The following is a 13,062-nucleotide window of genomic DNA, read 5'->3' on the forward strand; positions in this document are numbered from 1 at the left end:
AGAAAAACTTATCGGCCGATGCCGATATTTGAAAAATGTCAAATATCGGCCAATATATCGGTCGACCACTAGTTAAAATTGATGTCTTTCACTGTACAACCCCAATCTTTTTTTGTGTTCCCGTCATTTTCTGACGACTGCTTCTCTAATCTCGGGGAGTTTGATGCAGGATGCACAAAACGTTCACAAAAAGATGGCTTAGTACCCAGTTTATTTGGACCAGCTGGCTCCACTGAATCACAACCTGTAAGTATGATAAATAGTAGATGTTTGTATTTTCTATTGAGCACTCAAAATATGGAACTATGGCAATTGGCATATCATTTCCGACACGCTGTATGCAGTAGACTAATCACAACAGAATGGGCCTTCTGACCAATCAGAGCAGAGTAGGCTCACGGAAAGGAGGGATTTAGAGAGACTGAATCTTAAAACGGCTTCGAACGAATTGTTTGAGAATCAGTGGATAATGAGGTGGCATTAAATGCATATTTTGAGAAAACTAAATCTTTTTTATTTTTTTTATTTATTAATTTTTTTTTTTTTTTTTTGGACCTTGTAATTCTTAATCAATTTCAAAACGCCATTTCATCTTCCAGTAAAAATGACAGACTTTTCTCTGTTGATACATACCTAGGGTTTTGGGTATCGATTGGGTTTTTTACGATACCGGTGCTAAATCGATATTTTTAAAACGGTACCGGTGCCTGAACTGATACTTTGACAGGGCTTGCAAAATTTCAAAATCCCTGGTAGCCCTTCGGGCAGGTACTCTTCAGATTTTGATAGACTCTTTCAGCAATGCCAATAAATTCATCATCTTTTCGAATATTGCCTTTCGTGCAGTGTGTATTGTAGCTGTATATGAATGCAAACGATCTGCAAAGTTGTAAAGCCGAAAATGCACGATAAATAAAGTTATTGTCTCCCAAAATAAAGAATCGACTCTCTACAGCCTAAACGAGTCGTTAGTAATTTGATTCCCACTTCCGTGACCGCTACACGTCACAGGGTAATACATTTGCATAATTCCCGCCTATGTTCTACGTTGGCTGGCAGCGAACAACTTGACCCCGCCCACAAACAAACTTGCTCTTGAAAGATGGCTCAGTACCCTGTTTATTTGGACCAGCTGGCTCCACTGAATCACACGTATGATAAATAATAGATGTTTATATTTTCTATCGAGCGTTCAAAATACGGAACTAGGCAATGGACGTATCGTTTCCGTTACGCGCTGTATGCGTTAGATTAGTCACAACAGTCTGGGCCATCTGACCAATCAGAGCAGAGTAGGCTCTCGGAAAGGTGGGGTTTAGAGAGACTGGATCTTAGAACTGCTTCGAACAAATCGTTTGAGAATTGTTGGAAAATGAGGTGATATTAAATGCATAATTTCTTTTTTTTTTATTTATTTATTTATTTATTTTTTTTTATTTTTTTTTGGACCTTGCGTGCATGTAAACTTATTGTAGGAGACTCCCAAAACAATATTAGGAACCTTAAAAATTATTATTCACTTAAAAATATTAAAACACAAAATGGTCATTTTTAAATTGTAATGTTTCACAAAATTACTGTTTTTACTATATTTTTGATCAAGTAGCTTAATCAAGCATACTTGGTAAGCATAAGAGAATTTTCAAAAGAAAAACAAAATGACCCCAAATATTTGAACAATACATTTATAGATGTAATATTCATATTATAAATTTTCTGGATTAATGTCAAGTTTTATACTGAACATTGCCAAAATGCTAGTTATAGTATGCTCACTGTTTGTGTTTATGAGTGTATTACTTTTTGCTGCAGGTGCTGGAGGTGTTTGAGAATGAGGGATTCTTCCAAATGGTCATGGAGAAGCATGGGGATGGGCTAGACCTGTTTGAGTTTATCGACATGCAGCCAAGACTGGATGAGCCTCTAGCGAGCTACATCTTCAGACAGGTGAGAAACAGGTTGTGAGAACTGTTGCACAGAGAAGTTGTAATTGGATCACTTTTTCCTGATGTGTATCTAAATGTGTCTGTACCTAGTTGGTAGCCGCAGTGAGTTACCTGTGTGGCAAAAGAGTGCTCCACAGGGACATAAAGGATGAAAATATCATCATAAACTCTAAATTCCACATCCGGCTGATCGACTTTGGCTCTGCTGCCCTGCTGGAACCCGGAAAGCTCTTCTACACCTTCTGTGGCACTCTGGAGTACTGCTCACCAGAGGTGCTTCAGGGAAACCCGTATGTGCTGAAACATCACACAGACATCTCGGTTCCATCTGTGTGTCTACGCTTGATAAGGACAGAATACAGGATAAGATCAGGCGGTTAAAGGGATAGTTCACCTTCAGTTGCTGGTGCCCATTGGGACCAGCAACTGAAGGTGAACTATCCCTTTAAGGGTCTGAGAAGGGTAACATAGAGGTGTGTTATTTTTGTTGTCGAAATAGTGCAAAAGCAGGAAATGTGTCTAAAACGCAAGTCTCTTCATTAACTTTTTGTTTATTGAACTGTTGTAAAAAATCAATATCACATTTGTAATCATGGTAATTTTTGGAGAAAAAAAACGACACTCTTCGTGTGAAATTGATTAACTAGACTATTTGAAGTGGTATAAATATATAAATTTTCTGTCCCCATGTCTTGATATATATATATATATATATATATATATATATATATATATTTCATATTCATATTCATGTCTATAAAATAAGCAACACATTAATAACTGTATGACTGAGATCACCACAAAGCCCTTGAACATTCATGTGCATGATTCATCAGATCAGGTCTTTCTTTATTTTCCCTCAATAAAAATGTAGTGACAAGTTAACATTTATTATTCACTCAGGTTTCATTAATCCTGTTTGGATATTGAAATAGGTTTAAAAACCCTTTTTAACTTGGAAACATGCAACATCACAAGTAAAAAAAAAAAGTTTGTGAAATGCAATTTTTATGTTCACTTTAAGCCTGTGGAAGTGAATGTCTGAATGCTGAATAATGAATGCAAGAATAATGTTGAAACCATTATGCTTACATATACAGGTAAAATATGAGATTTTTTAAATGTATTTGCTTTTTTGTATTTTATATTTTGATGTATGTAGATGCGAGGGTCCAGAGCTGGAGATGTGGTCTCTAGGAGTGCTCTTATACACCTTACTCTTCAGTGAAAACCCGTTTTGCAGTGTGGAGGAAACCCTGCAGGCCCGACTCAACCCTCCATGCCAGATATCTACAGGTTTGCAGCTCTGCTTCATCACAGCTATGAAGACTGACTGGAGACACATGACTGATTTGACTAATTTGACTTTATTCCACAAATGAAGGCGTTAAAAATATCTTAAATTGGAGCAGAAAGTATTCAATTCACAGACATGCCATGAAATGTTGTTTGCACTGCAAAAATGTAACATTTTCCTCAGTGTTTTTGGCTTATTTACCAGTACAAATATCTACACATCCTTAAAGGGATAGTTCACCCAAAAATGAAAATTCTGTCATTAATTACTCGCCCTCATGTCTCTTAGAATTCATCAAAAATATCTTTAAAGGGGTCATATGATACGATTTTCAATTTTTTGCTTTCTCTTTGAAGTGTTACAAGCTCTTGGTGCATAAAGAAGATCTGTAAAGTTGCAAAGACTAAAGTCTCAAATCCAAAGAGATATTAGATGCAGCAAATGCCTCGTTTATAATGGGTTTTCATGTTTTTCTCGTCGCTCCGGCCGGGACACGGCATCACAGTATGGTAAGGGGCGTAACATTTCCGTCACACGCTTGAGGTATTCGGCCAATCACAACGCACTGGATAGCTGGCCAATCAGAGCACACCTCGCTTTTCAGACCGATGAGCTTTGTAAAAATCGACGCATTTCAGAAAGGCGGGGCATCGCAGAGAAACAATAATGTACAGTATGTGGAAAATGTGTTTTTTGCATACCGCATAAACACATTTCATTACACCAAATACACAAAATGTTCTTTTTAGCATCATATGACCCCTTTAATTTGTGTTCTGAAGATGAACGGAGGTCTTACAGGTTTAGAACGACATGAGGGTGAGTAATTAATGACAGAATTTTCATTTTTTGGTGAACTACCCCTTTAAATCAAGATGCATTTACTTGAGATGCAAAGTGAAGATATGAAGTCTTGTTTTCTGAGAAATCGAGCAAAATTGAGTTTATGCTTAAAATAAGAAGAAATATCGGTCAATGAGGCTTGAAGACTTGTTTCACTTTACATTAAGTTGATTTTTCTGAGCCCATTGGCAGAAATTTGTTCTCATTTTAATCATAACAGTTCTTTTTTAATAATTTCTCAAAAAATAAGACGTGTCTTTTTGGACATTACTTTTTAAAAGAAAACCTGCAAAAACACCATTTATTACTGTTCAACCTGTTGCTGTGTCCTTGTTTTAGAGTTGTATGCACTGTTGGCTGGCCTTTTGCACTCAGTGGTTGATCAAAGAATGACTCTAGAGGAGCTCTTGGAGTCGCAGTGGATTCAGCAACCCATAAATCTAGCAGAGTACTCGTGGACAGAGGTCTTTCCCTCTAGCAATGGTAAGACTATTGGTTGTAGGTTATTTCATATTGTGACCATTTATTCTTTCATCCTCCAAAAATATTATAATATTTAGCTTTGCACCGGGCAGATATCCTCTACCTGGACCCCAAAAACAATCTGAGCACTTCAGAGGACACCCATTTAGAAGATGAAGATGAGGAGGAGGATGAGGAACAGAGGAGAACAATGGCGGCGCTGCAGTCCGAGCTGCTGAAGTATCTTACCGATGAGTGAGGAGCTGTTGTGAAAGAAACACTAATGCGTTCTGCTCAACTAATTATGACATTACATCTAATGTCACCATGAACACTAATGCACAATCTCTGCAGAACTCTCCGTCTAGCTGCCGCTGTACTCCTTGATGATACCAGTCCGTCCAAAGAGCAAAAGAAAAGTGTGACTGGGAATGGAAGCCATCTGTGTTGCTAAGGAACAGCTTTATCTCTGTGTTTGGTGAAGGAATAGGAGTGTATTTATGAACATGTTGTTTTTCACCTTTCATGGAGTTTTTAAAACATTGTATTCTGAGATGTAGAAAGTTCTTGCTGTTTGTTGTAATACTATGATGTTGAGTACAATAATTGTCCTGTTAAAACATATATGACACATGCACTAGACCTTGATGAGGGTCACCTGAGCTTTACCATATTTGTTATTAGGCCTTCAGAACTTTACAAGAATTTTAGGTTGATTTTTATCATTTTAAATTATGAATATTTTAATTAATTTTTTTTTATCCTATGAATAACTTGTTATTGGCGTAATTTCAGTTTGCTTTGGCTGTTGGTTACTCTGATATTATTTCAAATTGTACACAGGTTTTGTAAAGCCTCTATCAAATGTTAATGTCAATAGAATTCTTCAATAAAATATTTGCAGTTTATAATCACTTTTGTTTCGTGTTCTGTTCAAACATCCGGAACTTTTGAAGTCTGACTGTTGTTTCAGTGCCGGAAGGGATGGGCGATACCACTTATTTTGTTTTCGATACGATACCGATATTTTTCAAGGCAGTATCGTCGATATCGTCCATCCCTATGCCGGTGTATTTTGACGCGACACAGATATGGGTTCACATGTATGCAGAAAACAGGTGAGGACGAAACTATAAAATAAATATTTCATACATTATCATAGAATTAGACACTAGACTGAATGCTCAACAACTGCTATATAGCTACCGTTAAACATATCGCGATTGGTTACTTTGTAGGAAGCTTTTTCTTTGATTTGCTGGTGGGAACCAGAGTAGCCTAACATTCAATTGTGATGAGTTGCGTAATAAAAACAAATGAATAAATAATAGCTTACTTAATATTATAATAGGATATGTGACTGCTAGAAAATCTGAATCTCCTAAAACAACGTTTGTTAAAACTAAGGATAATTTTGCAAGAAACAACTGCCTCAGTGCATGGAAGTGCAAACTCTTCATACTGAATACAAAACTATTCTCTAATTGTTATCTAATACTTGTACGTTCATTTTTTGAGTGACTACATAACACAAAAGCTAAAAGTTTATTAAAAATAGTTTATAGCCCCTCAGCAAATAGTTACAGCATCATACAATATCAGTTCAACATACACACGTAATGGAGACTGGGGCTTGTCACGATTAGAAGTCTCAATAATTATATGGTTTAAAAGTCAAATTACACAAATGCTGTTTTTTTTTTTTTGTAGCAATGTTTCTGTAAGTTGGTTTCAGCTACCGAGTTCAAAAACTACTTCTATCTTCCGAATTTACTAGCTACTGGGTGAACACTTTTAGCATTTTATTACATTCATGTAATCATTGTAGAGTCTGGACCAATCAGACCAATCAGACACACCACCTTTCATTAGATTTAACAAATCAATTATTCCTTAGATTAACAAATCGTCACAGACCCCTCACCCAATAAACATACTGGGTGCCAGGTTGTCTGCGAACGACACCAGGCCCCTGGTCACCATGGCAACCAATGCTGATATCACTGGTTTTATTGCCCAAAGGAATGTGGGTAGAGGAAATCACTACCTTTTCCATAGGAAGAGACACAATGCACAGTAAAAATGGACTCTTCTCTAATTAATTCATATTCATATTTCCCCTTGAGCTGATTCGCTACATCATTTAGCAGCCGCTTTTATCCAAAGCGAGGAAAATAGAAGCAACCAACAAAAACTTCCAGGCAGGTGTGCTGAGGCAAGTTGGAGCTAAACTCTGCAGGACAGTGGCCCTCCAGGACCTAGTTTGGACACCCCTGGGTTAGGGTAAGGGGATAGAAAATACAATTTTTACAACAGAAAAACCATTGCACCTAAGGAGAGTCCCTGTAAACCACATATTCAAGTGTGTGTGTTTGTTTGTGTGTCAATAGAAGCAGCGCATTTATATAGAACGGTGATTAAACTGACTCAGACCTGTGCATTAAATGGTTTTAATGTACACATGCCAGCCAATCAGAATCTAGTATTCAGACAAACCATAGTATAATAGTATATGATTCTTTAGAAAGAAAAAAAAAATAATTATAATGTAACACTGAACAATGAAATACAGCTTATTGTGAATTTTTCAATAAAAAAGTCAGGAACACAGAAACATTTTACAACTGTAACTTATCTTAACTTGTCTTAGAAAAAAAGAAAGTTGAAATAACTTTATACATAATATTCTCTTTTAATTTTGAAATGGGTTGTTAAAGCTCTGCAAATGTCTTGACCGGTGACATGATCAGGGATTGCCAGCTCTTCATAACCCCCTTCCTGTCCACTTCATCTTCCATGTTTTCCAGTACATCAGACTCCAGCATTTCACTGCTGCACAGAAAGCTGGGGCCTGAGTTCTTATGAAGTCGTGGTGTGAACAAGAAAAGATCTGAGATCACTTCAGTGCTGAAGAACACCAAAAAAAAAAAAAAAGAACTGGGTTCTCTTTTGAGTCCACTATATTATGAATACCAAAAGGACTGAGGTCACTTTCAGCTGGTTCCCTTTCTGGTTCACTTTAAGTGAACTGGGTTTGGTTCTTTTAAAACGAACTATATGTGAAAGCACCTTAAGAATAGAGAACGCTAGTATTAGAGCAGTGGTGCCCAAACTCGGTCCTGGAGGGCCGGTGTCCTGCAGAGTTTAGCTCCAACTTGCCTCAACACACCTGCCGGACCGAGTTTGGGCATCCCTGTGTTAGAGAGTCAAGTTTTGTTTGTTTTTTTTCCCAAAGACAACGATTAGATAGAATAGCAATATTCTGGATGGTACTACAACGTGCCGTTCACTTGCAGAACTCAAGCTTCTGGAGGGCAGTCTGAAGTAGTGAGTTTAGGTAAAGGGGTGCAGAGCCAGTGGCAAGTGGCTATTAGAAGCCAGTTATTAATTACTAATTACAATATATACATTTTACTTGAGGAAAAATGACTTGTATTCAGCTAAACTGTTACAAAAGTTTATTTCAAATAAATACTATTCTTTTGAATTTTCTATTCATCAAGCAATCCTGAAAAAAAGAAGTGTATCATTCATGGTTTCCACAACAATATTAACCAGCACAACCAAGGAATGTTTCTTGAGCAGCAAATCTGCGTATTAGAATGATTTCTGAAGAACCATGTGACACTGAAGACTGGAGTAATGATGCTGGAAATTCAGCTTTGCCATCACAGGAATAAATTACCTTTTAAACATATTAAAATAGAAAACCGTTATTTTAAATTGTAATGCTATTTCACAATACGACTATTTTTACTGTATTTTTAATCAGTCAAATGCAGCCTTGGTGAACATAAGAGACTTCTTTCAAAAACATCGAAACTGGGCTGACACTAACAGAAGAGTTTTGTGGACCAGAAATAGCATTAGGAACTATGTATCATGTTATAATGATTTGTTTATTTATTAAAGACGGGTTTCTGCCACAGTACAACAAATAAATTATTTGCATGAATTTGTCTTGCTTAAAAACTACTAGCCTTTGAAGTTGATGTTTGATGGTTTTAATTTTAAAACAAATCAGGAATGTTGTCAAATTTATCCATCATTATTTTTTGAGAATGTGTAAACTGCAAAGATTCATTCAGGCCATTATAACCATTTAAAGGGATAGTTCAGAAATGTTTTCTTTCTGTGTTGACTTATTTCCTTTTGAAACAGGAAGTTCAATACTTTTATTCAACAAGGATGCTTTAATCTTTAATTTTTTAAAAGTGACAGTGAAGACATTTATAATGTTACAAAAGTTTATTTTAGAATAATTGCTGTTCTTTTGAACTTTCTCTTCATCAAAGAATCCTGAAAAAAAAAAGAATCTCGGTTTCCACAAAAATACTAAGCAGCACATTTGTTTGATAACATTGATAATAAGAAAATGTGTTTTTGAGCAGCAAATCTGCATATTAGAATGATTTCTGAAGAATCATGTGACACTGAAGACTGGAGTAATGCTGCTGAAAATTCAGCTTTGCCATCACGGGAATAAATGAAATGTTAAAATATATATAAATAGCAAACAGTTATTTTAAATGGTAATAATATTTCACAATATTACCGTTTTAATGAATTGTTGATCAAATAAATGCAGCCTTGGTGAATATGAGAGGCTTTTTTCAAAAGATTATTAAAATATCTTGCCAACCCTGAATTTTTGAACAGTGGTGGAAATGTATATAACATTTTTTAATTATTTGGAAAATATTAACTTTGTTATTAAGTAATATTTTTCTACCCAATTATTAAATATAAGATAAACATATTTTAATTAAACTGAAATATATTTGTGTAGCACATTTTACAATAAATATTGTTACAAAGCAGCTTTACAGAAAATAATGCAACAAGCTATAGGCAAAGGAAAACCTAATTTTTGAAAATATGTACATTGCAAGAAAGGGGAGAAGATAATATATAGAAGATATATATATATATATATATATATATATATATAAATACACACACCAACATGTATATATTTAAGAAATATTTACATGTATATATATATATATAAATATACAGTTGTGCACAAAAGTTTACATACCCCTTGCAGAATATGCAAACTGTTAATAATTTTAACAAAATAAGAGGGATCATGAAAATCGCATGTTATTTTTTATTCAGTACCATCTTGAATGAGCTATTTCACATAACAGATGTTTATATATACTCCACAAGACAAAATAATAACTGAATTTGTAAAAATGACCCCGTTCAAAAGTTTACATACTTTCGGATTATGAAGTTTGCATATTCTGCAAGGGGTATGCAAACTTTTGTGCAAAACTGTATATTTATATATATACATGTAAATATTTCTTAAAACACGGACATGCATCAGCACGTGATGTTTACACGGAAAATAAACATCAAAAATATCTTAATTTGTGTTCCGAAGAAAAAATGTTCATTTTTGTGTGAACTATCCCTTTAAATCTTAATACTGTGTGTCATTTCCTGGATGGTCCATGACTGTTTTTATGTTTTGAGATAGTTGTTCATGAGTCTCTTGTTTGTCCTGAACAGTTCAACTGCCTGTTGTTCTTCTGAAAAATCCTTCAGCTCCTGCACATTCGTTGGTTTTCCAGCATCTTCTGCATATCTGAACCCTTCCCAACAGTGACTGTATGATTTTGAAATCCATCTTTGTTTAGGCAGTTTAACTGTTCAGGATAAACAAGGGACTCATGAACAACTATAAGAAATGACACACAGTATTAAGATTTAAGGGTATGCAAACTTTTGAACGGGGTCGTTTTTACATAGTCAGTTATTATTTTGTCTTGTGGAGTATATATAAACATTATGTGAAATAGCTTATTCAAGACAGTACTAAATAAAAAATAACATGCAATTTTCATGATTCCTCTTATTTTGTTAAAATTATGAACATTTTGCATATTCTGCAAGGGGAGTGTAAACTTATGTGCACAACTGTATATATATATATATATATGATTTATATTATATATAAATAAATATTACATATATTTCTTAAATATATACATGTATGTGTGTGTATTTATATATACATATATATATATATATGCACAGTACACACACACATCATTTAAACACAAACTTTTATTTTGAATGCGATTACTCACGATTTATCAATTTGACAGCCCTAATAAAAATATTTTTTTCTCTCAAAATTATATGCAGATTTATTTATTGTTCTTTTTCCCCCCACACTGTACATTTTGTAATTTTTATTTCTCTGAAATTTTCCATGGACCCTCTAGTGCTCCGCTGGGTGTCCATAGACACCAGTTTGAAAGCCACTTATGGAGAGTTGTCCGAAATCTGTCCACAGGTAGTCTGCAGAGGATGATCAGTCGCTACCCCGAAGTCATGCTTCTGTCAGTCAAGAGTGTAAACATGGTGTCCCGACTGCTCAGAGAGAAATGCCTCTTCACCATCCATCAGGTCACAGACATCCTCAGAGACTCACCTGAGGTTTTGGAGGAGGATTTGGCCAAGCTGGAGTACAAATTTCAGGTAGGGCTGCTATTTTTCACTAAAAGTTTTCCTGGCACTGATGACGATACAACATTTTGGGGTAAACTGTCTGTGTAAATGATGTTTCACTGTTGTGTGAGCCATTTTGGATCACTGAAGTTGCAATTTAAAGGGCAATTAGTGTTTTACAGTAGTTTCAAACTGACGCACAGCTTGTTTTCTCCCCGCAGTATGCATATTTCCGTATGGGTGTGCGGCAGCCAGAGATGGTAAAGGCAAAGCTGTTCAGGTTGTCTCTCTCTGAGCTCCGGTGTCGTCACTGTTTTCTGGAACGGAGGGGACTGTACCAGACGCCAGACAAAAAGGGCCAAACTCTCATCCTTAACCCCCCGCTCAAAGACATCCTCTGCGTCTCTGAGGAAACCTACCTGACGCAGGTCGCCATGGCAACTGCAGAGGAGTTCCATGTTTTTTGCAAGCTGATGGCAAGAGAGCAAGAGGCAGAAGGGAATACAGCAGTGATGAGGAGTTAGGGGAGGATAAAGATGATGATGATGATGATGATGACGATGGACTGCACAGGAAAAAGCGTCACTGGAACACTGGTTACAAGAAGGACAGGAAATGAGGCATTTTGTATTAAATATTCAAAATGAATAAAAACGATTTAATTCAGCAAAATTACCTAAGTATTTTTTTTTTCTCCGAGATATATGATGACAGCATTTCATGTTTTGCATAACGGACCTAACATATGCAAACCAATAGCATACTGTTTACAGGGTGGTGGTCATGCCATGTATATTATTTGTTAGTTTAATCCTCCATCTCATTTATTGCTTTATAAGCTTTTACCTCCGGATATGAGGTGAATAGTAGTGTCGAGGGACATTGAGGTAATAATGGTGTTAGTGTTAGTTTATCTGAACGGCCTGTTATGGGAAGGGTCAGCATAATTTACACCAAATGCTGAGTAACCATGGAGAGCTGAAAGAGTGTTAGTGCCGTGCGATCGTTTACGGATCTGTGCGCATCAGTGGAACGCCTGCTCTCTGATAACAAGGACAGAGTCAGGAGGTATTGATCTGGGGTGGCATTAGTCTAATGGAGACCTGGATGGAAGCAGTAGTTACTGCACATGTGGATGTGTGGAACAGGAACGTGAGTCATTTTAACACGATTTATCGATTGTTCTTCAATGCATTCGTATTTCATTGTTCCTCTTTGAACTGTTTGTCGAAAAAACGGGGCTGAAACTTAATATTGATCTGGGGTGGCATTAGTCTAATGGAGACCTGGATGGAAGCAGTAGTTACTGCACATGTGGATGTGTGGAACAGGAACGTGAGTCATTTTAACACGATTTATCGATTGTTCTTCAATGCATTCGTATTTCATTGTTCCTCTTTGAACTGTTTGTCGAAAAAAACGGGGCTGAAACTTAAAATAGTGTTTTGTTCAGTTGGAACTACGTACCATTGTTATAATGATTTGTGTATTTATTAGCGATAACAGCTTCTATTACCAGTACAACAAACAAGCACATTATTTGCATGGATTTTTCCAGCTTGTCAAACATCATGCTACTGGCATTTGTGGTTGTAATTTGTATGTTTGTAAATATATTAAGCTCATTCAATTTCACTCAAAAGTATATTTTTTTTATATTTCATATTTATCACTATTAACCCTTGGATTTGTGACAGAATGTTTTCTTGAAAATGTACAGACTCACATTTTTATGCTCAACTATTCATATATATATATATATATATATATATATATATACTTTTTTTTTTTTTTTTTTTGTATATACAGTAGCCTACTATTTTCTCTTAATTGTTTTACCACCTAATATTTTTGTATCGTATTTAGAATCACATTCTGCATGATGGTCGTTTTTAAAGAGCTCAGCAGGGATAAAAAAAAAAAACAGCAGAAAAGGGAAAATGTACGTAACTCAGTCCTTCACTAAAAGATACAATTGTCAAAGGCTTTAAGGAAAAAAGTTTAGATCTCCAGATTATTAGATCCCAGAACTAGTTTTAAATGAAT

The 13,062-nt window shown here is 35.7% G+C and overlaps 2 protein-coding genes across 4 annotated transcripts in view; both read left to right on the forward strand.

Annotated features, from left to right (window-relative positions):
• pask (PAS domain containing serine/threonine kinase) overlaps positions 1-5,386 on the forward strand; it is a 16,656-nt gene extending 11,270 nt beyond the window's left edge. The window contains exons 16-21 of one of the 3 annotated variants that reach the window (XM_016492077.1): positions 1,813-1,947; positions 2,037-2,236; positions 3,109-3,242; positions 4,426-4,569; positions 4,647-4,803; positions 4,903-5,386. In XM_016492077.1, the coding sequence (XP_016347563.1) occupies positions 1,813-1,947; positions 2,037-2,236; positions 3,109-3,242; positions 4,426-4,569; positions 4,647-4,803; positions 4,903-5,002 (870 nt within the window). In that variant the 3' untranslated portion in view covers positions 5,003-5,386. Of the gene's footprint in view, positions 1-1,812; positions 1,948-2,036; positions 2,237-3,108; positions 3,243-4,425; positions 4,570-4,646 lie in introns of all 3 variants that reach the window. The other 2 variants (XM_016492078.1, XM_016492079.1) reach the window with 2 other exon arrangements.
• A 5,318-nt stretch (positions 5,387-10,704) lies between these two features.
• Positions 10,705-11,679, forward strand: LOC107692859 (transcription termination factor 4, mitochondrial-like). Its single transcript, XM_016492066.1, is given in 3 exon segments — positions 10,705-11,046; positions 11,238-11,511; positions 11,514-11,679. Coding segments are annotated over 3 exon segments (738 nt in total). The 3' UTR covers positions 11,636-11,679.
• Positions 11,680-13,062: the final 1,383 nt, after the last annotated feature.

This window comes from Sinocyclocheilus anshuiensis, unplaced genomic scaffold (genome assembly GCF_001515605.1).
Source record: "Sinocyclocheilus anshuiensis isolate Anshui unplaced genomic scaffold, SAMN03320099.WGS_v1.1 scaffold1155, whole genome shotgun sequence".
In the NCBI taxonomy this organism is placed as follows: Eukaryota; Metazoa; Chordata; class Actinopteri; order Cypriniformes; family Cyprinidae; genus Sinocyclocheilus; species Sinocyclocheilus anshuiensis.